General features: G+C 50.8%; 3 protein-coding genes across 9 annotated transcripts in view; 1 reads left to right on the forward strand and 2 right to left on the reverse strand.

Moving 5' to 3' along the window:
* Positions 1 to 591: 591 nt before the first annotated feature.
* On the reverse strand, positions 592 to 6042 carry LOC308530861 (dipeptidase 2-like). Its single transcript, XM_081107609.1, has 11 exons — positions 5945 to 6042; positions 4632 to 5022; positions 4240 to 4366; positions 3801 to 3930; positions 3575 to 3716; positions 3206 to 3275; positions 2911 to 3087; positions 2464 to 2548; positions 1761 to 1836; positions 1050 to 1185; positions 592 to 954 (listed from the first exon to the last, which is right to left on the reverse strand). The coding sequence occupies exons 2-11, from the start codon at positions 4976 to 4978 to the stop codon at positions 697 to 699; spliced, it is 1548 nt and encodes a 515-aa protein (XP_080963735.1). The 5' UTR covers positions 4979 to 5022; positions 5945 to 6042; the 3' UTR covers positions 592 to 696.
* An 8666-nt stretch (positions 6043 to 14708) lies between these two features.
* Positions 14709 to 16519, reverse strand: DDX28 (DEAD-box helicase 28; the record flags this gene model as incomplete). Its single annotated transcript, XM_081107608.1, has 1 exon — positions 14709 to 16519. The coding sequence occupies one exon, from the start codon at positions 16517 to 16519 to the stop codon at positions 14888 to 14890; it is 1632 nt and encodes a 543-aa protein (XP_080963734.1). The 3' UTR covers positions 14709 to 14887.
* Positions 16520 to 16587: 68 nt separating this feature from the next.
* The window catches only part of DUS2 (dihydrouridine synthase 2), a 31824-nt gene continuing 22153 nt past the window's right edge, over positions 16588 to 26258 (forward strand). Inside the window, exons 1-4 of one of the 7 annotated variants that reach the window (XM_081107610.1) lie at positions 16588 to 16675; positions 19876 to 20018; positions 22379 to 22424; positions 26069 to 26160. In XM_081107610.1, coding sequence (XP_080963736.1) covers positions 19893 to 20018; positions 22379 to 22424; positions 26069 to 26160 — 264 coding nt within the window. In that variant the 5' untranslated portion in view covers positions 16588 to 16675; positions 19876 to 19892. Of the gene's footprint in view, positions 16963 to 19875; positions 20019 to 22378; positions 22425 to 26068; positions 26161 to 26258 lie in introns of all 7 variants that reach the window. The other 6 variants (XM_081107616.1, XM_081107611.1, XM_081107615.1 and 3 more) reach the window with 6 other exon arrangements.

Here is a 26258-nt window from a genome sequence, read left to right on the forward strand (position 1 = left end):
GTTTGGGACTATTATGAATAGTACTCTATAAATATTACTTTATATGCCTATGGGGGAATGTATGCATGCATTCTTCTTGCATATACTATATACTTTGAAATTGCTTCATCATGGGATATGCATAGACTATTAGTATTATCATTTTTATTAGCCATTATCTATTATCATGTTTATTATTATTAACTGGCCTGGGGGTTAGATGGGGTGATTGTCTTTAAGTAGCCTGTGCCTCTCAGAGAGGAAGTCTCTGGGGGTCAGGGAGGTGTGGCCCCATATCCAGGGCAGTCCAGCCACTGGAGGGCTCTGTCCAAATAGGAACAAAGGTCATTTGTGATCCACACAGGTTCCCTACTTGGGAATGTGAACTCAAATTCTCTGAAAGATCGTCAAATGGTAGTCCGTGGGTCAGGATGGGGATTGAGGTGCGTGACCCAGAGGAATCCACCCTCATGCAGCCAGAACCCAATCGCTTGGGGTTCCTCAAGCCATGACCTGCATGTCTTCCTGGAGTAACTGGTGGCTGAACAGCAGGGTCCCCCACCAACCACCAGTTTTGGGACCCACCACAGAGAAGGACACTCATGCCTGGTTCCAGTCTAAAATATTTATTTTCAGGAAATATTTGTGCCTGCACAAAGGGGCAACTTTGTGGGGTGTCCACAGCTGCCAAAGTGACATCTGGCAGAAAGAACTCGGTCACCAGAGCCACAGAATGACGGCTGGGAAGGAAGCAATAATTGTGAGGCTTGGGGCAATGTGGGGGGATGATTTTGAGAACGACTTCTTAGATGACAACTTCGGTTTCCAATGCGTAGGAGACTCCATTAGTTTCTGGTCTGGAGCCATATAATGTCTCTGATGCAGCCTCGGGAGGACCGAGCGGCAAGAGCTGCCCAGCTGCTCATCTGGGAACTCATCCTCTAAGGGCCTCTGCCCCTTGTTTTCCTCCCGAACCTGGAGGCAGCAGTGGGTGGTGAGGCAGCTCCCACAGCTTCCCCCAACCTGCTCAGCCTCCCGAGCGATGCTTTCGCCCGGCCCAGCACACCTACCTGCTCCACCTGTCTGAAGACCCGCAACAGATTTCCTCGAAGGACACCCTGGAGCTCTTCCTCATTCCAGCCACGACTCAGCAACTCCTCTATCAGTACTGGGTATGTGGACACGTCTTCCAGTCCCTGAGGGAAACTGTATGGCCGCCAGGCAACCAGTTGGCGGGCCCCATATCTGTTCCCTGGTCCTGTCTCAGAACCACAGCCTATGTGTTCGGGATCCATTGACCCCCAGCCCCAGTCAGATACGGGAAATGGAGACTGGGAGAGAGTAAATGATTCACCCCCTACTCTTCATTTTTCAGAATCAAAACTTCCTTGAATATTCGTCAAAACTCATTTGAATTGTATTAAGATCTATGCCTTTCACTGAATGCAAATTCTTCCTCTATGTATAAAAAGAAGAGCTTTTTAAGAACTGGATTGAGTCCAGCTGGTGTGGTTCAGTGGTTGAGCACCGACCTATGAACTAGCTAGGCAGATGAGCTGTCTGGTGGCTTGGCCAAATATGATGACTTAGAGTGAGGCCAATGGGCCACAATCAGACAAGAAAGTCCAGGAAACAGTTCCAAGGAGGGGAGATGCCAAGTGGGCCAGCAGACCTGTGGTCAAGGCCTAAAGGCCATGAGGACCAAGCTGTGGTGGACATGGAGCTGCGAAGGCCCCACTGCTGCACAGCTAGCTCCCGACAAGCCACGGGGAAGCACTCACCTGCTGGTCCCATCATAATCGCCGCCAATACCAATGAACTCGGATCCAATGACTGCCCTGATGTGGTCGAAGTGATCTGGGGGACGGAGAGTCAGCAATATGGGGCTTCCAGGGCAGGGGTGGGGGGTGGGGACTGGACTCTGCTGATTCCTCTTTTTGCAGCCTGTAGGCCATGCAGGCCAATTACTTCACGGCTTGGCCCCCAGTGTGCCAACTTGAGAGCCCTGAGCTTTTGACCTGATGTGATCCCATCTGTCTCTAGACTGGCCTTCAGATTTCTCGTAGATCCCAGCGCTACCAGTTTGGGCCATTTCACATCAGGATTCACCCTGCCTCACGTCTCCTTGAGAACCTATGGGTGCTCCTTTCCATGGATGTGAAAGATGGGAGAGGGACAAACACCACAGAGACCTAAGGGGCTGCCCAGTCCCTTGGCCAGAGGCAGGGGCAGGGCATTTTGGGAACTCCTACGGAGACACCCAGGCTTTATGTGTAACTGCCTCCCTTATACCCAACAGTATTGCACTATCCACTGTGGCTCTAGCTGTAACGGCACCAAGGTGCTGCGTATTGTGCATGTTTCAGTTTTGGGGGTCTGTGCCTACTGCCAATGGATGGGTCAAATGTATTGGTTGTTCTGAGGGTCCCCAGAAAAGCTTTAAGTCCAAATCAGAGCTGCTCAGAGAGCTCAGGTGGGGCTCACCTGCCACAGTGGACACGTTGGCCAACAGGTCGCATTCCAGCACGCCCACGGACAAGGACACCATCACGATGCCACCATTCTTCTTCTGCACGGGTGGAAACATTTACACTCAGCTTGCCCCTCCCTCCCCCAGCACAACCACCTGCCTGTTCACCAGCTGGGTGCCTGTGAGGAAGGAGTTCCACCATGACTTTGAGGTCAGAGGAAACGTCATCTCTCTGTTTTGTATGAATGGAGGAGAGTCAGTCCTGGTTTGGGTGAGGTCTTGGCCCTGGGTTTCAAGATTCAGAGGAGTATTTACCACCTAGAACCCTATGTTGGGTTCAAGAGTTCAGGGCAGATGTTCAGCTTAGGGTTTGGGAAAGTTGAGGGCACTGGGGCTCAGGTTCAAGGGTTCCTGTTGCAAACCTCTTGCTTTAGGTCAAGGGCCAGGGCGGTGTCTCTCACCAGAAGCTGTAGGATATCATCAGGAACATTCCGTTCATTCTCGCATACCCCCCGGGCAGCTGAGTGGGAGAAGATCACAGGTGCCTGCGACACTTCCAGGGCCCGTCGTGCCACGGCGTCTGAGACATGGGACAGGTCTACCATCATGCCCAGACGGTTCATTTCCATCACCACCTTCTGCAGGGAAAGGTTGGGCAGAAGGCATCAGGGGTGCCCATGTATGTGCATTTATTTGTAGGGAACGGGTGGGGTGTGTATATGCAGGTGGAGCAGGGTATGGAACCAGGGTTCTCACCTCACCAAAGCTGGTCAGCCCGCTGACATTGTTGTAGAAGGGGTGGATGCCCTTAGCTGAGCTCTCTGCCCTGCAGGGTGGTCAGGAGGCAGTCTGACTGGTGGCCATAACTGGGCCACAAGAGCCGAGAGGCCCTGCTGAACCCCCTATCCCGGGACCCCCCATAGAGCAAGAGCAAGAACCCACGCTGGGCTGTGCCTGGTAGTAGGAAGACCCTGCTGGGGGGTCCAGAGTTGCTCTGTGAGCCCAGATCCCCTCCCCACTCCAGGGTCAGAGCCGGATTCCAGGGATAAAGTGTGGTCTGGGTCCCAGTGGTATCTCGGGCAGATCCCTGCCTCCGTGGGCCCAGACCATCTGCACCGTGCTCACCAGGGTGTGTTGCAGGTGTGGGTGAGGGTCAGGTAGCGCACACCCAGCATATAGAAGGTACGCAAGACGGAGAGGCTACTGTCCAGTGAGTGGCCGCCCTCCACGCCAATGAGGCAAGCCAGCTTCCGGGTGCTGTTCAGATCTGGGGGCAGGTGGGTGAGGTGGTCACTTTCAGGGGCTGGGGTAGCTCCATCAAGTCCCTACCACCACCCACCAGCCTGCCTACCTTTAACCGTGGTCACAAGCTCCAGCTCAGCATAGGAGGCACACATACGGTGGATGAGGTCGATCTGCTCCAGGGTGAGGCGCAGGGCATCCCGATCCTGGGTCTGGCAGGGGACGTAGGCTGACCAGAACTGGGGGAAGGCCAGGGATCGGCTTGGGCGGGGCCTGCTTCGGAGCTCCTCCTTCCAAAGCCTCCACAGCCCACACAGCGCCCGGGGGACCCAGAGGCCACATGCGATAAACCGCGTGCTCCCTGCTACCTGGACGCCCACCCAGCTGGTTCACCATGGCCCCTGCAGCCCCGAGCACTGATGTCACCGCACCTTTTGGGGTCGCTCTGGTAACTGAGTTGCCACGTGACTAACGTATTGTGGTCTCTAGGGCCCACAGTCCCCCGCGTCCCCCAGCAGCCAGCGGCGCCTGGTGTGTCCCTGTGGTACCTGTGCACCCACGAGACCTTCTCTAAGCCTGTCCAGGTTGGTCTGGCCCCGGCTGAAATTGTGCAGGTTCACATCCTGTAGCTGGTTGCGGTAAAACTGCCTCAGGACCAGAGGCATGTCATTGTGGCTGGAAGGAGGTCAAGGCAGGGTCGGCTCAGGGGCAAATGGGTGGACCCCTTTGGGCCTGGAGATCGGGCAGGACAGGTGGCCAGCCTGGGCCAGCAAGGCGTTCCCCACCCCACACTGTTACACACACCGTACCAGGACCCTATGAGGCCTGGGCTCGGGCATTCCCGACAGGGAGGGGGTGATAGAGGGCGGAAAGGACATCCCTGTGAGGGCACCCCCTCCCCAGCCCCGGGGGGAGCTCAGCCCCCACCGCACCTACGCACCCATCCACGAGTGGGAAGTCCCGCATCAGGGCCCGAGCATGCTCCCGCAGATTCGGGGTGCTGGGGGTTCCGGGCGAGGTTGGGGCATTAGGGGTGCTTGGCGCAGTAGAGTCGCTGGGGGCCTCGGGCCCAGTCTTGGCACTGGGGGTGCCGGGCGTGGGAAGGGCGCTGGGGGTGCCCAGCGCTGTCGGGGTGTCCAGCGCTGCCGGGGTGCCCAGTGCCATCGGGGCACCCGGCTTGGTCTGGGCGCGGGTTACCGGCTGCGGCAGCAGCAACAGCAGGAGCAGCAGCCGCAGCAGAGGCCACAGGCAGAGCATGCGGGGACACTCGAGGCCCGCGGGCCGCATGCTGCGCAGGTCCCGGCAGGCGGGCAGGGTCTGGGCTCGAGAACCTGAGAGGCAGGAGAAGGGCCGAGGGCGACGGTGGGGTCCCAACGGTCGGCTCCAGCGGCTCAGCAGCGCGGCCTCGCGAGAGGGGGCTGAAGTCACAGGACCTTGCGACCCGTGGGCAGAGATCTGCGATGCCGGAGCGCTGCCGCCAGGGGGCGGCACTGCCTCTCCCCTCCGGCCCGCAAGGAGCCCCCTCCCCCTGCCCCTCCCCCGCAGCGCGTGCCCTCCCAGTGCAGGCTCCCCGCCCTGCCCCTCTCCCACACCCGCTGCGCTGCTGGGGCCTCTCTAGGTCCCTTCCCCCCCCCCCCCACCACCCCCCGCAAACTTGCTCTCAAGAGAGAGGGCCTGGAGTGCTTCTGCCAGAGAGTGGCCCCTTGGCCCTGTGACCTCTCCCAACCTTATCACATCCCATCTGCCTGCCCCTGGGCCCCTGGGCGCCCCTAGGACCACTTTATGGTCACAGTGTCCTGGGATCCGGCTTTCCTGCGCTGGGCCACAGGGGTTGAGTGTGAGGGAGGAGATAGTCTCTGGACATGAGGGGCTGACTTTATGAACCCTGGATTCAGGTAGGGGCCCCCTGCCCCTGGCCTTCTCCTTCCCTTCCCTTCCTCCCAGCCTGCGTGTCTACCCCCAGGGAGTCCAGCCAGGAGACCGCCCTCTCCCATCGTCCCCACCAGCCCCAGGAAAGAGCTCTCCCCTCAGACAGGCTACACCTCCCCACCGTCCGAATGGAGGGACTTTGGGGATGTGAACTGGGCCACCACCTGGAGAGGGTCAGGGAGCTCTTACTCAACAGAGCAGAAGAACAGAGAGTACTCTATTTGAATGGAAGGAAATGAGTTCTTTCCAGGGCAGTAGAGCCCCAGTCCCAGCAATATTCCTCCCAGAGCTGCTGGCTGACCTGCTGGCCAGGAGCCCTCCTACCTCAGCGTGGAAGCCCCCCGCCTTGTTGAGGTCAGAAGGATGGGTCCTAAGGAAAGGCCTGGAGCTTGGTTTTTGTGGCTACAACCGCCTTATCTGGTGGCTCCTCTGGGCTAAGTTCCTGTTCTTGCTTGGCAGGCCCCACCCCATTTCCAGCCTCAGGCCCTCATCCTAGCTCTCTCCTCCAAGAACCCCCACCCACACACCCACACCCTCTCTCACACCCGTAGTAGGAGGTGGACTTGCCTTATCACAGAAGTTGAGAGGATTCTGGGTCCTTGCCCAAACTCCTTCCTTCCTCAACCTCTCAAGTTTGTATTCTGAACCTTGGCACCCTCTGGTGTGCTCCATCTTTGTAACCTTTCCCAGGTGATAGGAGTGACCAGTGCAGGGACAGCGGCCTAAGTCTGAGGCCCGGAGACCCTAGAAACCTCCCCCAAATAAAGTGAGCAAAACCCTTCCTCAGGGACTAGAGGTCCTGGGCTACCCACGAGGGGAAGGGCTCCTCGCTTGGGTATATTTGAGGAATTATGCACTTGATGTTGCCCAGTGCCTGTTGGCCAGGAGGAAGGGCCCACCAAAGGTGCTGTACTGGGGGTGGGTCTAACTTGAGGGTTCTCTAGGCAGCCCCACTTCTGAATGCGAGTTCCCCAGGGTTCTGCCCGAGGTGACTTGTGCACCCAAACTCAAACCCGGCTCCCTTTCTTCCCTCTACTCCCCAAAGCTGGCCAGCAACCCCACACCTACTCTTGCAGCTGAGTGGGGGGAAATTCTTGGATGTGCTGTTTTCCAGGCCACCAATGTGAGTTTGGTAGGTAACAGCATATCTGTTCCACTCTCAATAGCCCCACCAGAAAGCAGGGCTTATAAAAATATGGGGAAAAGAAGGACAGGAAGTCCAGACCAATGAATAACAGCTGCTGGTAGAGGAATGAGAAGGGAGCATTTAGCTTTTCAGGATTTTTCGTTTTCCTTCAGGGACCAAATGTCTAACATCCCAGGAAAGGGGGTAGCTCTAGTCTAACAGAGATAGGCTGTTGAGCCAGAGGAGGCGGGCACCATCTGTAGATTAGCCAGGCAGCAAATTTTAAGTAGCGTTCTTCAGTCCTTAGATAGGCTGGCTCTGCTGGCCATGGCCTTGAGGTGACCACACACCCAGCTATACTCAGATACACCTAGACCCTTCTACAGTCAAGGGCATGTGAGCACTCACACCCACGTGGCAAGCACGTTAGCCAACAGGCTTGCCTGTCCTCCCCTTAACCTCACCGAGGCCACCTTTGCCCTGCCCTGGGGAGGGGGAAACAGGCACACATTAGTCCAGCCTCGTTCTCTAGGAGCTCCCAGTGTCAGTGGAGAGACGGTCACAGGGACAATATGGGGGCAGAGGCTCTGACAAACGTTATCCAGGTGCTGGAGGTGGCAGGGAAGCCCAGGGCCTGGCTGCAGAGCTGACCTGAATGTCATTCATGCTGCTGCCTTCCCCCTGCGCACCCCTCCTTTTTTAGGGCTTCTCCAAATCCTGCTGGTTCAGCTTCAAAAAATTTCCCAGGAGTGTCTCTTCTGTTCCCACGGAGGGCCACCTTCAGGCAGTTTCATCTCTCAGCTCTTCCCACCTCCGGTCCATTCCCCACAGAGCAACCAGACCTATCCTTTTTTTTTTTTTTTAATCCTCACCCTAGGATATTTTCCCATTGCTTTTGGAGAGTGTGGAAGGGAAGGAGAGAGAGAGCAAGAGAGAGAGAGAGAGAGAAACAGCTATGTGAGAGACACATCCATTGGTTGCCTCCTGCACATGCCCCTATCACTTTTTGAAAAAAATCTAATGTTGCCCTAGCTGGTTTGGCTCAGTGGATAAAGCAGTGTTGGCCTGTGGACTGAAGGCTCCCGGTTTGATTATGGTCAAGGGCATGTACCTTGGTTGTAGGCTTCTCCCGGCACAAGCCCTGGTTGGGGCTCCTTCAGGAGGCAACCAATCGATGTGCATCTCTCACATCGATGTTTCTCTTTCTTTCACTCTCTCTAAAAATCAATGGAGCCCTAACTGGTTTGGCTCAGTGGATAGAGCGTCAGCCCTCGGACTGAAAGGTCCCAGGTTCGATTCCGGTCAAGGGTACAAAAAAAAGAAAAAATCAATGGTAAAAATATCCTTGGGTGAGGATTAAAAAAAAAAAAAGGAAAAAACCTAATGTTGTCCTCCTGCCTAACGTCCTTCCGTGGTTTCTCATTGCTCTCAGGATATGCCAAATTCCTTTACTTGGTTCTCAAGTCCTGGGCAGTCTTTTCCCACTGACCTCTCTAGTCTCAGCAAATAGCAAAACCCTCTGACCCTCTAAATTCTGGCCGCACCAGCCAGGCTGCCAACTGCCACAGGGCCTTGGCACGTGCTGTCCTCTCACAGTCTCCAACTGGTGGGCTTGCTGAGGCAGGACGAGAACAGAAAATCTTGCCACCAGAAAGAAGTATGTGAGTGAGCAGCTGGTCTTCCACATACAGGGCTCCTTGATCCTGGAGACTCAGGCTGTCCCTGCTGCTTTCTGGGCATTGCTCTGGTTCTGCTCCCATGATGACTAACATAGTTAAATTTTCAAGAAACAACCGTCTCTTCAGCCAGAAAGAGCCTGGAAGCCACAGACTTACATCCTCCAATTGCAAAGCTGAGGCTGCCCTCTTTGAACAGTTTGCACATTTTCCTTCCTCAAAAGGCTGTGATCGTTGCTCTCGCTTGAAGTGCATAACCGTGGAGGCATCTCACTTCCGCTCAGCCTTCTCCCTAATCCCCACCTTTCCCGTTAGAACCCTCACCAGCATCCCAGTCCTGTACCTGTGTTGTGGCAGAATGCACAGAACGATCAGCCAGCACTCTGAGGGAGGAAAATTTAAACTTTATTTCTCAGATCTGCTAGTCCAGGGCAATTCCAGATCCAAAGCCTGAACTGAACTCGTGGGGCGGCTCTGACCTATATATCTCCTCCTGTGGGGGGGCCCCTGAGGGTCCCCACAGCTCCACCCAAGTCAGTCTTGGCGGGGCCTTGGGGGCATGCTCCCCAGCTCCACCCAAGTCAGTCTTGGTGGGGCCCTGGGTTTAGGCTCTGCAGCTCTGCCCAAGTCAGTCAGAGTGGGGAAGTAAAACTATAGTTTTAACCTTAACCAGACACTCAACTAGGTTGCAAAGTGTCCCCCCCACCCCCCACCCCCCGCCACACACACACACACACACACACACACACACACACACACATTTTCCTTTTCACCTGCTTTTTTGATGAGGAGGAGTGACGATTTGGGTTCTCTGGCAGCCAGGCTCTGCCTGAGTTCAGGCTGTACAGAGGACCAGCACACAAGGTCCCCAGAGCAAAGCTGCAAATGGTACATGACGGGTTTCACATGGCTTACTTGGCTGCTTCTGGGGACCAGATGTTCTGGTGACTTCACTGTGAAGCCCACAGGGCTCCTGTTTTGAGGTTGGTTTGCATATTGTCCCTCATCCTTGAGGTAGTGCCATCAACTGGGGGAAGGCTAGAGGGACCTGAATTACAGGAGCTTGACCCATGAAGACACCCCCCCCCAGCTTTGTTCCCCCCAATTCTATTCTACCGGCACCTGGTGCCCTCGCAGCCCACCTTTCTGTGTGCTTATGCCAGCACGTGTGATTGGTAACTGAAGACTTGTCCAGCCCCCTTACTGCACACCCCAGCAAAGGGCCAGCACCAGTAGATGATCAGTAGAGCATATCTGGACAAATCGATGGATGTAAAGAATTCAAGGCCTCTCTTGGTGAGAGAGGCAGAAGCTCCAAGTCGAGAAGTCCAAGGAATCCCTGTCTGACTTGGCCAGGAGGGCATCAACCTCTTGCCACCGAGCTCCAATCGCCACATTTTGGGGCTGGAGCAACTGAGGTCTTTGTCAGACTCTTCCAGAGGTCGATGTCTCTTACATGCTCCTCTGGGGACGGGCTTTTCTGCCTCCACCTTTGTTGGAGCATCCCCGTAGGACCGGTAGCCACCGGCCAGGCAGTATGTCTCCCCATGCCAGCCCACTCAGGTTTCTCCCTACCTTTGGCAGGGGACATGGTAGTGACCAGGTGTAGGAGGAAAGGTGGGAGCCATTGCTGCTGGAAAGAAAATCAGGACTGACCAGTCACTTGTGCCGTACACTGTCCTGCCAGGATGTGCTGTCTCATGTCTCTCACAGGTTTTGCTGAAGCCTTCTAATCTGCTTGACATCCAAAACACAGCCTTAACTCACCACTGCTGAGTTCCCCAGGGAAGGGGTGTTGGCTGAAAAAACAATTCTGTGGGGCCTAGAGCCGCAGCAGAACAGAAAACCTTCCCCATTTCCAAAGAAAACAGACCCTGAAAATAATTGCAATCGGGCTCCCCTTCCATCTCTCTCACAACAGAAAAGATTTCTTCCAGACTGTCCCCTCTGAGGCTTACTAGTATACGGCCCTCGGTCCGAGAAATCATTTGGTCTGGCCCTGCCAAGGCATTAGGGGTGAGTTAATGAAATGTGTGGCCAAATATAGCAGGCTAGTCTTTAAGCTGATAATTTTGTATGTTAAGTGAATGATTTTTTAAAATATATTTCTTTATTGATTTAAGAGAGGAAGGGAGAAGGAGGAAGAGATAGAAACATCAATGATGAGAGAGTCATTGATTGGCTGCCTTCTGCACGGTCCCCACTGGGGACCAAGCCCGTGGCCCCGGGCATGTGCCCTTGGCCGGAATCGAACCCCGGACCTTTCAGTCCGCAGGCCGATGCTCTATCCACTGCGCCAAACTGGCTAGGGCTAAGTGAATGATGTTCTAAACATCCAAATGGCCCCTGGCAGAAAAAAAGGTTCCCTACCCCTGCTTTAAGGAAATGCCTTCCCAGTTTGGGAAAACAGTCTAATATAAATCATTTCAGAACCTCTCCCATGTTGGCAACTTGACTTTTGCTAAGAGACTGGCCAGTAAAGAAGTAAAGGGTCTGGTGGGAAGTGTCTTGTAGCCCAGAGGGGAAGGTTACATTGACAAAGATGAGAACCTTTCTGAACACTTGCCCAGGAATGACACTGCACGTGTCCTCAGCAGTGAGCGGGAACTCTGTGGGTCTCTGAGGGGGCCCCAGGCCACTGGCATTACGTATAGCTAGGGCAGTTCTCAGGTGCGATGGACAAGCACAAAAGGATCATGTGGCAGGCAGGTGAGCTTGTGTGTACACCAACTCTCCTGTACAGAGCCCCAGCCCAGGCCTACCTGCTGTGCGGCACTCCCAGAGGACAGGCTAAGTTACATTGAGGGTCTAAGAGCCGGTAAACCATCTTTCTCAGGCAACGAACAGCTTGGTATCTGGTAGAGAAGTGAGGAAAGGTTTCCCGGGAACACCACGTTTCTGTAGTTACCCTGCCATGGAAACTGTGAGGCATCACTACCCCGTGTGCCCTGCTTGTGCCCTCACACCGGGCCCTCCCCATCCATGCCTTAGTCAAGTAGCCACTCCCTGTGGAGGATAGCCCTGGACTGGCACAGCCCTAGGGACCACAGGAAGGCAAGAGAAACTCCATTCTGAGATTAGCATGAGAAGCAAGATTAACCTAAGACAGTCAGACCATGGCACCAAGTATCCAACCGTTGGAAAGGCAGAGATTTGTGTGGTCGGGGGAATCAAGGAAGGCTCCCTGGTGGTGGTGGTAGGCCTGAAGGACAAGTGAGATGTGGACCCGGGGAGACGAGAGGGGAGACATTTCAGTTGGGAAGAGTAAAAGCAAAGACAAGTTCTTCTTGACCTTGTCTTGCCTCAAATGTCAGTTCATAAAACCATCATGTTTTTAGAACTGAGGACTCAAAAACCAAGAGGTTAAGGGCCTGCCCAAGGTTACACATTAGTGGAGAGGTGTTCTGCTCAATGGCTGGGCGTCATGTTGGGGCTCCACATTTATGGCTGATAGGAGTGTACGGACAAGCTCATCACATTTCAAAGTGACACTGGGGGAGATATTAAAGGTACTCCAAGGCAAAGTGAGGGTCCTGAATGACTTCACAGAGTGGGAATGATGGGTCCATTTTATTTATTTATTATTTTACTTTTAAAACAATGTTTTTATTGATTTGAGAGAGAAAGGATGTGAGAAACATTTATGTGAGATAGAAACATTGATAGGTTGCCTCCTGCATGCACCCCAACCAACCTGGGGATCAAAACAACCTGGCCCTGCCGAGACCGGTTTGGCTCAGTGGATAGAGCGTTGGCCTGCGGACTGAAGGGTCCCGGGTTCGATTCCAGTCAGGGGCATGTGCCTGGGTTGCGGGCACATCCCCAGTGGGAGATGTGCAGGAGGCAGCTGATCGATGTTTCTCTCTCATCGATGTTTCTAACTCTCTCTGTCTCTCTCCCTTCTTCTCTGTAAAAAATCAATAAAATATATTTAAAAAAAAAAAACAACAAAAAACCTGGCCCTGGACAGTTTAGCACAGTGGTTAGAGTATTAGCCTATGGTCTGAAGGGTTGCAGGTTCAATTTCCTTTCAAGGGCATGTACCTCAATTGCAGGGTCCCTAGCCCTTGATGTTTCTCTCTCTCTCCCTCTCCCTTCCTTTCAAAAAATCAATTTAAAAATCTTAAAAAAAAAAAAGATAATTTGGTGTTACTCAGAAGAGGAAACAGACAACCCTGGCCTTAGCATGATCAGGCCCATAGAAAGAAATCATATTTGGGGCACCTTTTGATAGTGTAGTCAAGAACTTCCTAGCAATGGAGATAATCTTCCTTAGTAGGGGGAATCTCTGTTGCTGACTGTTAATAAGCAAAGATGGGACATTTGTTTGCTTGGGCTGTTGCAGAGAGGATGTGCCCAGAAGGTAGACTGCCTAGCTACCATTTCCGAAGTCGCTCACTCTAAGTAGTTTGAGTTAGCATGGTGCGTGTTAGGACAAAGTCAGGACTAATTAGAGATGATTACCTCTGGGGAGTGGTAGGAGGTAAAATGTGAAGGGGAGAGTTCTGGAGGAGGTTTGTCTTGGCAGGTGAGATTACTCAGATTCTCCAAAGCTTGAGAGATCATTTATCTGGGAGCATCCCTCTGCTCTGGTAGAGTACCAATATCTTCTCAGGACCTGGTTGGGACTCTGGGGAAGGCAGCATAGCATAGACAAATGATTTATCAACTCAAGAGGGCTTGAGACTCACCTATAGATTCCACAAAACAATTCGAAAATACCTGTAAGTGAACTCTTGGGCCAACCCTCAGAAAGCATCCAGATCTGGAGTGGGGCTCAGACATCTGCACTTTGAACAAGCTTCCTGGCAGTTGTTTTTTTTTTTAAAGATTTTTATTGACTTCAGAGAGGGAGATAGAAACATCAATGACAATCAGCCCTAAGCACATGCCTGGTTGTGGGTTTGATCCCCAGTAGAAGGTGTGCAAGAGGCAGCCGATCCATGATTCTCTCTCATGGTGGATGTTTCTAACTATCTCTCTCTCCCTTCCTATCTGAATTAAATAAAAAGATATAAAATAATGAGAATCATTAATTGGCTGCCTCCTGCATGCACCCCACTGGAGATTGAGCCTGTAACCCAGGCATGTGCCTTCACTGGGAATTGAACCTTGACCTCCTCCTGGTTCATAGGTGGATGCTCAACCAGCTGAGCTGGGCAGTTGTTTTTTAATCCTCACCTGAGGATATTTTTTTCCATTGATATTTTTTTTAAGAGATACTGAAAGGGAGGGGAGGGAAGAAGGTAGAGAAACATTGATGTGGTTGCCTCAATATGGCTGCCTCCCACACATGTCCTAATCAGGGGTGGGGGGAGCAAACCTGCAACCAAGGTACCTGCTCTTGACTAGAAATCAAACCTGAGGCCCTTTAGGCTGATGCTCTAACCACTGAGCAAATCAGCCAGGGTGCTTCCTGGGCCGTTCTGATAGAGTGGTCCATAGAGAGTGACCAAGGTATTGTCTAAACTGGGTGGCTTTTGAGAGTGAAAGTGAGTGATATTAAAAACTGTGCCTGCCTGGCCACTGTGGCTCAATGGTTGAGCACTGACCTATGAAACAGGAAGTCATGGTTCGATTCCAGATCAGGGCCCATGCCTGGGTTGCCGGCTTGATGCATAGGGGGGCATGCCAGAGGTGGCTGATCAATGATTCTCTCTCATCATTAATGTTTCTGTCTCTCCCTGTCCCTTCCTTTCTGAAATCAATAAAAGAATATATTTTTTAAAAACTGCCTGGCAAAAATGTAAAGGACTATTCAAGAAAAACAGGTATACAGTTATCCTGTGCATGGGTCACATTTGACGAAAATTAGTGTGGTGGGGAACACAACCCTGGGTTGGACAGACCAGATTCTGACCTATTTACTGTGTGATTCTGAGCAAATTCTTTTATTCCTCTGAGCCTCAGATTCTTCACATAAAAAAAGAGAGCTTCACTGTATATTTAGTACAATAGTCTCTTTTGGCAAAGGATGCTCTGGCCCATTTCTGTTCTCTACAACCTGATCCTTTTCAGTGTGCAATAATATTTAAGTTGTTTTGTGGAGCATTATTTGCTTAACTATTCATTACTTCAGGCAAAGCTTACATAATGTTGCAGAGCCTGGAACCAAGGAGATAAGTGAGAGGATGCCATATGATATGCTTATTTTGCCAGTTTGGTGAAATAGTTTAATTCTGTCTCATCTTCCGTCACCAGGAGATGGGAAAGAAGGCAGCGCATTGGCTGAGCCATGCCGGCCGGGCCAAAACATCATATTTTTGTTAGAAATCATGATACAATGCAAAGCCAAACTCTACTTTATTTTTCAAGACTCATGTGAAAAACTAGTGAGCCATGCTCAGTAGCTCACCTTCCAATGCTGGCCAGTAACTCCCGGGATCTTCAGGGAGGTGACTGGGCAGCTGGGCGTGTCCTACTGAGAAGTTTGCTTACTCACCCAGCACACAGGGAGGATCCCTGTTATGACACTGCATTCATGTCAGCCGGGACAAGGTTCTCTAGGGACCCTAGTCCTGGAAGGCTTCTCTTCCGGCGAGCTGCCAGCTCAATCTTCTGAACTAGGCTCACATCCCAGGGATGGGTAACAAAGCTGATGACGGTGCCTGGCACCTCACTCCCTACTCGGCCCACCCTTCCCGCTCTGTGGATGTAGTCCTGCAGGGTGAGGGGGAAATCATAATTGACAACTAGCTCCACCTGGGTACTGTCCAGGCCCCGAGAGGCTATGTCCGTGCAGAGGAGAATGTCTCGGGAGCCCTTCTGGAAGCTCTTGAAGATACCTGCCCTCATCGAGGCCGGCATTTGTCCCTGCAGCCGTAGGTGCTGGATTTTGTGGTCATCCAGAATATATCCCAGCCAGTTCACAGTGCTGGAGCTATTACAGAACACCAGAACAGTTCCCGAGGAGCCGGTCTTATCTGCTCTGTCATGTTGCTTGAGGATCTGCACCAACTCGGGTAGCTTCTCTGCTCCCTTCAGTCTCATAAATGTCTGTTTGACGTGAGGCATGATACAGTGGAGCTTGGAGCTGGTGATGGTGGTGAGAGAGTCCGAGTTAGAGATTTTACTCAGCAGCTGACCTGCACCCTTGGGAAATGTAGCCCCTACCAGCACCAACTGAGCTCTGGGATTGAAGGGGTCTTTTAAGTCATCGGAGCCTTCTGCTATATTGCTCCTCCCCAAGATGTACTCCACGAGTTCCAGGAAACTTTCATCCAACAGTGTATCTGCCTCATCCAATACCAAGAAGGACAGCCGCTCTAGGTTGATCAGCTGACGTTTCAGAGCCTTCCACAAAGCCCCCGGAGTGGCGACGAGGACATCGGCCGGAGGCTGCCTGGACAGTTGCTGCGTGATCCTACTCATGCCATGGCCTCCCTCTAACTCCTGCACCCGGAGTCCCAAGGACCTGCCTAAGGGCTGGGCCACAGCCTGCACCTGTTCTGCTAATTCTCGCGACGGCACAAGGACCAGACCTCGGGGCGCAGGGGTGCTGGAGTCCAGGCTGGGTCGGCCCAAGAGCTGTTGAAGGAGAGGCAGTAGGTAGCTCAGAGTCTTGCCACTGCCCGTTTCCGCCGCGCAGAGGATGTGGCGGCCTCTAAGTATTGGGGGGATGGTACTCGACTGCACCGTGGTGGGCCGGACGACCTCGGGGGCAACCTCCTGCAGCGCGCGCAGCACTCGCGGCACCAGACCCAGATCGGCGAAGCTGTCCTCGTGCGAGAAGTTCCGCAAGGCTGGGGTCTCCTGTTGTGAGCGCTCGATGGAGAAGTGATCCGAGCGGGAGCGCCGGTTCTTCCAGCCCCGCGACGCGAGTGGCGCGGTCTCCCAACGACCCAGCGTGAGGCGCGCCGGCTGGTTAAACTCCGGCCGCCTCGCCGAGATGAGCAGCCGGCCAGGACGCACCAGCGCCGGCCGCGCGGAGCTCCGCTGCCGGCTCTGCCGCTGCTCCTGCAGCCGCTGTAGCGCCCGCGGGATGCGCACCACCGGCAGGGGCTCGTCGGGACCGCTAGCCGCCAGGTTCCGTCGAGGCGCCAGAAACCATCGAGCCGCAAGCCACGAGAGCGGCGGCGGCGGCCGCGCTAGAGCCATATTTTTTTTTCCTTGGCGCTGGAGCGGCGCACGGCACTGACGTCACGGGCGCGCCAAGCCCCGCAGACGGTGGCCGGCGCGGCTCAGTTACTCACGCGGAATCGGCGAACCTTGAGGAAGGAGGGAGCATCCGTAGAGTTCAGCAGCGGCAGCGAGGTCTGTAGTTCCGAACTGGGGTCGGCGACGTCCAGACCCGGGCCAGCCTTGGGGAAGGGTGCGCCATGGAGGCAGGACTGGGGGTCCGAGGAGACGCGGCGGCGGGGCCCTGGCCTTGGGGACCGGGAGGGCGGAGGGCTTCTGGTGACGGGGTGTCCACTCCCTGCGATTCTCCTTGGTGGCCCTCACCGCCCAGTGATGGCTTGCTTGTCTAGCGCTGGTTCCCCCGGTGAACTCGAAGGTGTGGCGATGTTTTTCCAGCTGTGGGCCCCGCGCAAAGTCTGGCAGTAAGTGTTTATTGAGAGTCTGAATGAATGGCCAGGCCTGGGAGCCGAGACAAGGGCCAGTTCCAGATCGAGGCTGAACCTCCTCCGACCTGCACCCAGCTGAGATCCCAGAGGGCAAGCTGATAGCTTATTGTCTCAGTGAAGGTCTTCAGCCTTTATTTCAGCGGACGCATCGCTTCACACGTTTTCTCTTTTCACTCCACTCCACGGTCACCCCACCCAACTTGTGCAGTCAGCTGACCTCCACTGGCTTCCCAGTCAGATACGTAAATTACTTGAATAGTAGTGAGGGGGGTCCTGCTACCCTACGGAGTGATCAGGTATGTGACTTGTCTCGCATAGCCCTGGTCAGGCAGAATATTTTACCTAAGTTCAGACGTGCAGGTGGCAAATATACCTTACGCTCGCCGTACTTCCTGAATAGAGCTGGAAAATGGGTGTTATCTATTCTGTCGTCCCCAGTGCCTGGGGTGGGAGATAAGGTAAATGTGGATCAATCACCCGGGAGGTTCTTAACATCTGGAGAAAGTGTTTTTAGTTTCATAAAATACCATTAAAGAGACCATTTTGATACATGAGTAGAGTTTCTGGAGAGTAACCTGTTAAACCAGTGGAGGAGAGAGCTTTGAGTAGTGACAGTGAACAGCCATTAATTTTACTTCTGTCATCCCCTTGCCCTCTTGTGACACTGTCTGGAGGCATTTTTAGTTGTCACATCTGAGGAGGTGCTACTAGCATCTATCTAGGGCAGTGATGGCAAACCTTTTGAGCTCGACGCGTCAGCATTTTGAAAAACCCTACCTTAACTCTGGTGCCGTGTCACGTATAGAAATTTTTTGATATTTGCAACCATAGTAAAACAAAGACATATTTTTGATGTTTAGTTTATATATTTAAATGCCATTTAACAAAGAAAAATCAACCAAAAAAATGAGTTCACGTGTCACCTCTGACATGCGTGTCATAGGTTCGCCATCACTGATCTAGTGGGTAGAGGCCAGGGATGCTGCTAAACGTTGTGCAATGCATAGGGCAGCCCCCACAAAAAAGAATTATCTGGCCTAAAATGTCAAGTTTGCTGTTGAGAAACCCTGCCTAGAGGATGAGGATTGAAGAGAGGCTGAGGTTACCACATGTATTCTCACTTCGGGTAGGCTCATTTGCCATTGCAAACTCTTGTTCTGGCCCTGGACTATCCCCAAAATCTGTAGCAGGCACATCGATGTGGGGGAGACACATCGATTGGTTGCCTCCCACACACACCCCAACCCCGGGCTGGGGATGGAGCCTGCAATCCAGGTACATGCTCTTGACTGGAAATCAAACCCGAGACCTTTTGGTCCATGGGCCGATGCTCTAACCACTGAGCGAGATCGGCCAGGCAGAATTTACTCTTTACAGCATTCCCCCCACCGCCCCGACATAGATTCTGTTGGAGCCTCATATTCCAGAGGGAGAAGCTAGCCTCGATGTCTGGGGGCAGATTCCCATGCAGGTCTGCCTGATTCCAGAGTTCAGAATCTTAACGATATGCTATATTGCCTCTTTCTCTTACAAATATGATGGATCATTTTTGTTTTTTCTCATTAATGTATGTTTTGAGGAAAATAGAATATTCTCTAAATATTTAATTCTAACTCTAAATTTGTATATATTTTTAAAAAATATATATTATTTCAGAGAGGAAGGGAGAGGGAGAGAGAGATAGAAACATCAATGATGAGAATCATTGATTGACTGCCTCCTGCATACCCCCTACTGAGAATCGAGCCTGGGCATGTGTGTCCTTGACCAGAATTGAACCCGGGACACTTCAGTCCGCAGGCTGACGCTTTATCCATTGAGCCAAACCTGCTAGGGCTAAATTTGTACTTTAAAGAAATCACCTTTTAAACAAGGTCACAGTCTCTGGGGGAAATTGACGTGGAGAGGACTGGTAAAGTTTTTCCATTCATTGCTTTCCCTGAATAGTGTTATGTTCAATCTGAAAGCATTATAATTAACAAGATGCTGTACCCACACAATTGAAATGGAGCTAAGATTAATGAGAAAGAAATTGGGAGTAATCAAAATGTGATAGAGGGGACCAGCCCTTAAAGGAATGGTACAAGAGATTGAGAATGTGCGACTAAAATGGTGATTTGGGTGTGACTTTAGGGCTGGGTGAGGGGTTGTGACAGTAAATGGGAAAGGAGTAGTTGTGACAATAACTGGGGAAGGGTGGGGGCTGCCTAGCTTCTCTGAGAGGAGACTTTTTGGGAGCAGGGCCTGTCAGGCACCGGGTCTAGTATGCCAGAGAGAATTCCCAGACCGACCACCCTACCAGAGGTGAGTGTTCAGTAGTACCACCTTATGAAGCCGCTGCTAAGGGCCAGGTACTGGGCTCAGCGCTGGAAACCTGGCGGTGAACCAAGCAGCCACGCTCCTATCGTGTGGACCTTGTGGACACAAGGACTGTATCTGAGCTATAGGAAATGCCAAGTATTGTGAAAGCATGTGACCGGGCCCTGAAGTTAGATGGTCAAGTTGGGAAGCCTGTATAAAGCCAAGAGGACCTTAGTCAGGGAGAGTGTTCCAGACAGAGCGAACTGCAGGTGCGTGTGGAAGGGCAGCAGAGAGCTTAGTTGGGAGACTTTTAAAAAAGACCAGCGTGGTCAGAGGAGAGAGTGAGGGGGAATTCTTGTCTGTCTTGTTCTCTAATGTATCCCCAAAGACTAGGATAGAGACTGGCACAGACTAGGCACTTGCTAAATATTTATTGGATGAATGAATGAGCATGTGTTATTTTTATGATCAGAGAAAAGGAAAACAAGGTAGTATGTGTTGATTGAGAGGAGGAAGGAAAGGCAGCCCGGGATAATGGAAGAGATTTACTCCTTTTGAATTTCTGACTCTTGTTTTCCCTCCCTTCAGGCTGGAACGGAAGAGGAATGATTGTGAACAGCCTCTCACTGTGCTACCACAACAAACTCATCTTAGCCCCTATGGTTCGGGTAGGGACTCTCCCAATGCGGCTGCTGGCCCTGGACTATGGAGCAGACATTGTGTACTGCGAGGTAAGGGGCTGCTGATTTTCCCGGAGAGCTTTTCCTCCCCATCTGTGGGTGGAAGTGGTCAGGATTGGGGCGGGGGGTTAGCAGAGTGGGCACTGACTTCACAGGTGCTCAGTGAAGGCAACAGAGGACAAAGACACACGATATTTATAAGTTCTATGAACCCTGCTTAGGGCCAGCAGCCTGGGTAGCATGGAGGGCCAGGTGGATAGATGACCATTGTGTCAGGTCACTGCCTGGGCCCCTATAGGATTTAATACACATTCAGTATGTGAATGAATGAACTCGACCTTAGGAAGAGAAGGAAGAGGCCCAGATGCAGGCCCGGGAAGCTGGATGCGATTGGTTTGAGGAGCCATAGGATTTTCTGGTGGTGGTAGCTAGTGGACCAGCTAATTGCTGACTGCTCCAGAGAATATTAGGACTTCAGACCCAGGTTTAGAAAGCATCTGCTAGGAAAAATAGGATTACAGGATACTGGATTATGAGCGAGTGGTTTTCAACTGGGTATGTATCAGAATGATCTAGGCCAGCGGTTGCCAACCTTTCAGACCTCACGGACTACCAGTGGTCCCTGGGCCACCGGTTGGCGACCGCTGATCTAGGCAGCTTCTCCCTAACCCCCAATCCTGATATGTCCCTCAAGTGCTTTTGATATTTCCATCTTTACATGTCACTGAGGGTAGGGTGGAGTGGGGTGGGGACTGTGGCTGTAAAGGAGCCCTTGTGATGAAACTGTTCTTTGTCTTAGCTATAGCAATGTCAGTATCCTGGTAGTGACATTGTACTGTATTTTTGTGAGATGCTATCCTTGGGCTTTCACTTTTTCTGTGCAGGCAGCATTTTCCTGGGACTCTAGAAAGTGGAATGACACACCAGGAAGGAAGTGAGTGATTGCCCTGTAGCACAGAGCCTGTTGTAGACAAGGGGCTCGGTGTTTATGGCCCTGGCGAAACTGATCTGTGTAATGAGTCACGGAAGGTGGGCAGTGGGAGCAGCGCTGTCACAGGAAAGAGGTGGCCTGCCAAGTTCCAGATCCTCCATCAGCTACTTGTTTGGAATTTCTTAGGGTTGTTTCCAAGCACTTTGGAAGTCATGGACACGGGATTTATGCGATAGCCTCAGAGTGCGGCCTTCCTTTCCTCCAGGGCCCTCCTGGTTGGTCCAAGCTGAGTTTTCCTAATGAGTGTGACCAATCCTTTCCTCCAGGGCTCTGCTCGAGTTAGGAGAAGAGGAAATACTGATTAAAACTCTTTGGCGTGTTGGATGTGCTCGTGCTCTGGAGGAGTCAGTATGGCTTATGAACAAAGGGGCTTCTGCTGGAGGAGACCGAGGCCCTCCGCCCAGACCTAGCCCCTGTGCAGAGCAGAGGCAGGAGACGGACTCTTGTTTTGTGTGGATCGTTGGCTGGGCCCTAAGTACTGGGCATGACACAGTGTGATGCCTGGTGCCCTCTCGTGGATTCAGAGTTGCTCTGCAGGCCAGGCCAGGATTATTGTACTGTATTAGCTGCCTGGATGATCTTAACTGGGTTCCCATGAGGTGGCCCACATGTGTGATTAGATAGTCAAACCACCCCACCCACCTCACAGGACTGGGTATAGGACTTAGGGTGTACCAGGCATGCAGGAACCTCCTCAAAAGCCCTCAGCTGGTAGAGGTGAAGAAAGGAAGCAGCAGCTCAGCAAAGGTCAAGGGACCAGTAATCCGATCCCCCACCAAGGTCTGCCCTATTTACAGGAGTTTTCCAGGAGTTCCTCAGATGTCATGTTTCTATTCCTTTTTATAAGACAAGGGGACTTCAGTGGCTCAGACTGTGAGGGGACACTTAGCTGTTGGACCTATACCTTTTAATAAGATCAAGGGAGAAGGCAGTGTTCTTTAAAAATATTTTTATTGATTTCAGAGAAGAAGGGAGAGGGACAGAGAGATAGAAACGTCAATGATCAGAAAAAATCATTGATCAGTTGCCTCTTGCACTCCCCTCACTGGGGATGGAGCCTGAAACCCGGGCGTGTGCAATGACCCGGAATCAAACCGAGCCACACTGGCTGGGCTAGAAGGCAGTGTTCTTAAGAGGCCCAGGTGTCCACATCCTGGGCTGTTGTATTCTCTCTGGCTCCCTTTCTAGGCCCAAATATCTCCAGGGTCCTTGGGAAGAGCAGCTGATTGAGGGAAGCTCATTCAGGCCCCTGCTTGCCTTGCTTGGGTGGGAGGTCAGCCCTGTATGTCCCAAAAGCCATGATTTGTCGGTAGTAGGGTGACAGGCCAAGTCACCCCCATGATGTGTGCAGTGAAGGTCCTCCCCCAGTGCCCAGGGCCTATTGGAGGAGACTGACAAGTGCCCTCTGATTCCTCCGTAGGAGCTAATCGACCTCAAGATGCTCCAGTGCAAGAGAGTTGTCAATGGTGAGTGCAGCTCCAGTCCCAGGATTGTGTGTGTGCCCTGTCAGGCCCAAGCCACGCTATCACTGCCCTTGTTTGTGGTGACAGGGTCCTTCGTCTTCTTGCCTGGCTGTGTAATTCTGTGGATCATGTGTTTCTTTGGGAGCAGTCACTGCTCTCCAGGGACCCTGACAAGAGCCACATAAGAATGCCTTCCACCCCTAGGCTTGTTGGCATAGAAACTGCCAGTACAGGAAGGACCCTAGAAGTCTTGGGGTTGGGATGACATGCTGCTTTCTAGTTGTGTGACCTTGGGCATGCCACATGACCTCAGAGCAGTCACATGACCTCTCTGCCTCAGTTTCTTTAGCTGTAAAATGAAAATCATAATTCCTGTTTTACTTAAATCAGGATTGGAGTGAGGATCAAATAAGGTGAGGCACATGTAAGTACTTTGCAAATGAAAGTGGTTGTGCTAAATTGTGGTTTTGCTTATATTTTATTGATGAGACTAATTCTGCTTTGATTAGAGGTGTGGTATTGTTTGAGGTTTTTGAGATGGATACACATTCGTCAGATCTTACTACAAGTTCACAAGAAGTTGTGACTCAAATTTGTCTTTAATTGTTTTAGATTTATATTTCCCTTGTGCTGTGAAAAATTCAGTGTTACAGATCTAGAAAATGAAAATCTTCCATAATCTCATACTTGTAAAGATGATCGCCAAGAGAAGAAATCTATACTTTTTTATGCACATTTAGTAAAACATGTATATGAAAATACAACGTGTTTGTATATCTCCCTTCTCGCCCCCTCAGTATCATGCTACTTGTTTTGCCGCTTACTTTTCTACTAGGACAGTGGTCGGCAAACTGCGGCTCGAGAGCCACATGCGGCTCTTTGGCCCCTTGTGTGTGGCTCTTCCTAAGCCTTAGGAGTACCCTAATTAAGTTAATAACAGTGTACCTACCCATATAGTTTAAGTTTAAAAAATTTGGCTCTCAAAAGAAATTTCAATCATTGTACTGTTGATATTTGGCTCTGTTGACTAATGAGTTTGCTGACCACTGTACTAGGACATTTTCCCATGTCAGTACTTACAGATGACTATGTCAGAACTGATTTTCACCAGTGCTTTAACAGGGTGTCAGTATTTTGCTGTAATAAATAAATAGAACTCTAGTATATACACACTAAGTTTTTTGTTGTTGTTGTTAAATATTTTTTTAATCTTCACCTGAGGATATGTTTTTTTAAAACACTGATTTGAAAGAGAAACATCTATGTGAGAAACATTGATTGGTTGCCTCCCGTATGCACCCTGACCAGGGATCGAACCTCCAACCCAGGTATGTACCCTGATGGGGAATCGAACCTGCGACCTTTTGGTGTATGGGATGGCCCTCCAACCAACTGAGCCACCCGTTCAGAGCCCACACTAAGTTTTTGCGGTTCTTCTCTCAGACTTCTTACTGTCAGTGGTGAGCTGTCTCTGCTGCTGGAGATTGTATTGATTACCTCTCCCAACATGTCACTGCCTTTACCCCACCTTTTTAATCTTCTCATCTGTTCAGTGCTGGGAGGATAATAATAGCTTCTATTTCTAGAAGTGCATTGTTTGCATTAAAGATCTCACTTATTTCTCAAAATAAATGCATGAGGTAGGCATATTCTCCCATCTGCCACATTGGATCTCTTCCATATGCTGTTAGTCACCTTTGAAAGCTAATTATGAGAAAGCAAAAAAGAAAGCTAGTTAATGGTAATACCTGTTGTAGAGCTTTGTTATGAAGATCATATGAGAGTATTATTTGCAGGTGTTATGTTCTGCGAAGTTGCTGTAAACACCAAATTTGTGAATACCGTACCATTGCTCCTAGGGGAAATATAGGCATACCTCATTTTATTGACTTTTACAGATATTGTGTGTTTTTTTTACAAATGAATGTTTGTGGCAACCCTGCATCCAGTAAGTCTATTGGTGCCATTTTCCCCAACAACTTCAGATGATGGTTAGCGTTTTTTTAGCAACAAAATATATTTTTTAAAATATTTTTATTTATTTATTTTTAATATATTTTATTTATCTCAGAGAGGAAGGGAGAGGAAGAGAGAGAAACATGAATGATGAGAGAGATCGGCTGCCTCCTGCACACCCCCTACTGGGGATCGAACTCGCAACCCTGGTCATGTGCCCTTGACCGGAATTGAACCCGGGACCCTTCAGTCTGACCCTTCAGGCTGACCCTCAATCCACTGAGCCAAACCGGCTAGGGCGCAACAAAATATTTTTAAATTAAGGTATCTACATTTTTTTAGATATAATGCTATTGTATACTCAGTAGACTATAGTATAAACATAACTTTCTTATGCACTGGGAAACCAAAAAATTTGTGACTTGCCTTATTGAGATACTTACTTTTTGTGGTGGTCTGGAACTGAAGCTCTCATATCTCCGAGGTATATCTGTATAGGTTTAGGTTCCTGCAAACCTCTGGGAACACGTTTTCATTAACAGATCAATACATAATCTTGTTTTATGTGTGCTTCTGTTTAAAAACACATAATTTAATATATTCTGCTGATCCATTAACATTGAACTCACAGCCAACAGCACTATAGCATGTCTGAACAAAGCTTATCTGACACGTGTTTTCTCTGTAAGGCACATCACAGCCTTTCTCTATGCTTGGGGCCATTTAAAACGATGAGATTGCCGGCAAAAATGTGGCATTAAATATACCACCATAAAGACACTTGTTTACAGTAATAGAGCTGAAACAAGAAAGCATAGTGGCCCAGCTGGTGTGGTTCAGTGGTTGAGCGTCAACCCATGAACCAAGAGGTCACCATTTGAATTCCCAGTCAGGGCACATGCCCGGATTGCGGGCTCGGTCCCCAGTAGGAAGCATGCATGAGGCAGCTGATCGATGTTTCCATCTCTCTATCCCTTTCCCTTCCTCTCTCTAAAATCAATAAAAACATATTTAAAGCAAACAACAACAGTTAAAAAAAGAAAAGGCAGAGTGGCCTTGTTTGACCTCAACCGAGAACATGAACATCGGGTGACTGAATTTTCTGTAGTTCTATGAATGTCTGAGAACGACAGCGGAAAAGCCATGAGTATTGATTTTGGGATTACAAATAAATCTTAATGAACAGGTGTATTTGCAAATAGACAACTGCAAAAAAATAGGGATTGACTGTAATATAGTAAATCTCCACTCACAGTATCTGGCACCTGATAAGTAACTAAGAAATAGCAACTTTGTTGACTTTTCAGAGTGACATCTTCTGAGAAAATTGGGTTAAAACCTGAAGCTCTGACAAGGTGCTATATATGCACATTATTTTTTCAGTGTTTTAAAATTGCAAAATGTCACAGCCATACAGAGAAAGTTCAGAAAACACAGGCATGCAGTTTAACAAATAACTGTAAAACAAACAACCAACCATCTAACTAGCCATCACCCGGGTCAGAAAATAGAACATCATTAGCCCCTCAGAAGTCTCCCTTGTGCATACTGATTTCTTTTCAGAATGATGTACTTCTAACGCCCCCTTTTCCCTTTAAGCTGAGATGTTTGCTGTGTTTTCTTGCAGGGATGAGGCTAGGTTGAACTTGCTTCTTCAGTGGGCGGGCCTGTGTGTTTGTGTTTTCTTGCAGAAGTGCTCAGCACAGTGGACTTTGTCGCCCCCGATGACCGAGTAGTATTTCGCACCTGCCAAAGAGAACAGAGCAGGGTCGTCTTTCAGATGGTACGAGATCCCAGACCCCACCCATCACCCAAATGTGCCATCTCATGCCCTGAGCCGGGCCAGTGTTAGATGCCTGGGGTTCAGTGCACCGTGGCGGC

Source organism: Myotis nattereri, assembly GCF_964212035.1.
Source record: "Myotis nattereri genome assembly, chromosome: 15".
Classification (NCBI taxonomy): domain Eukaryota; kingdom Metazoa; phylum Chordata; class Mammalia; order Chiroptera; family Vespertilionidae; genus Myotis; species Myotis nattereri.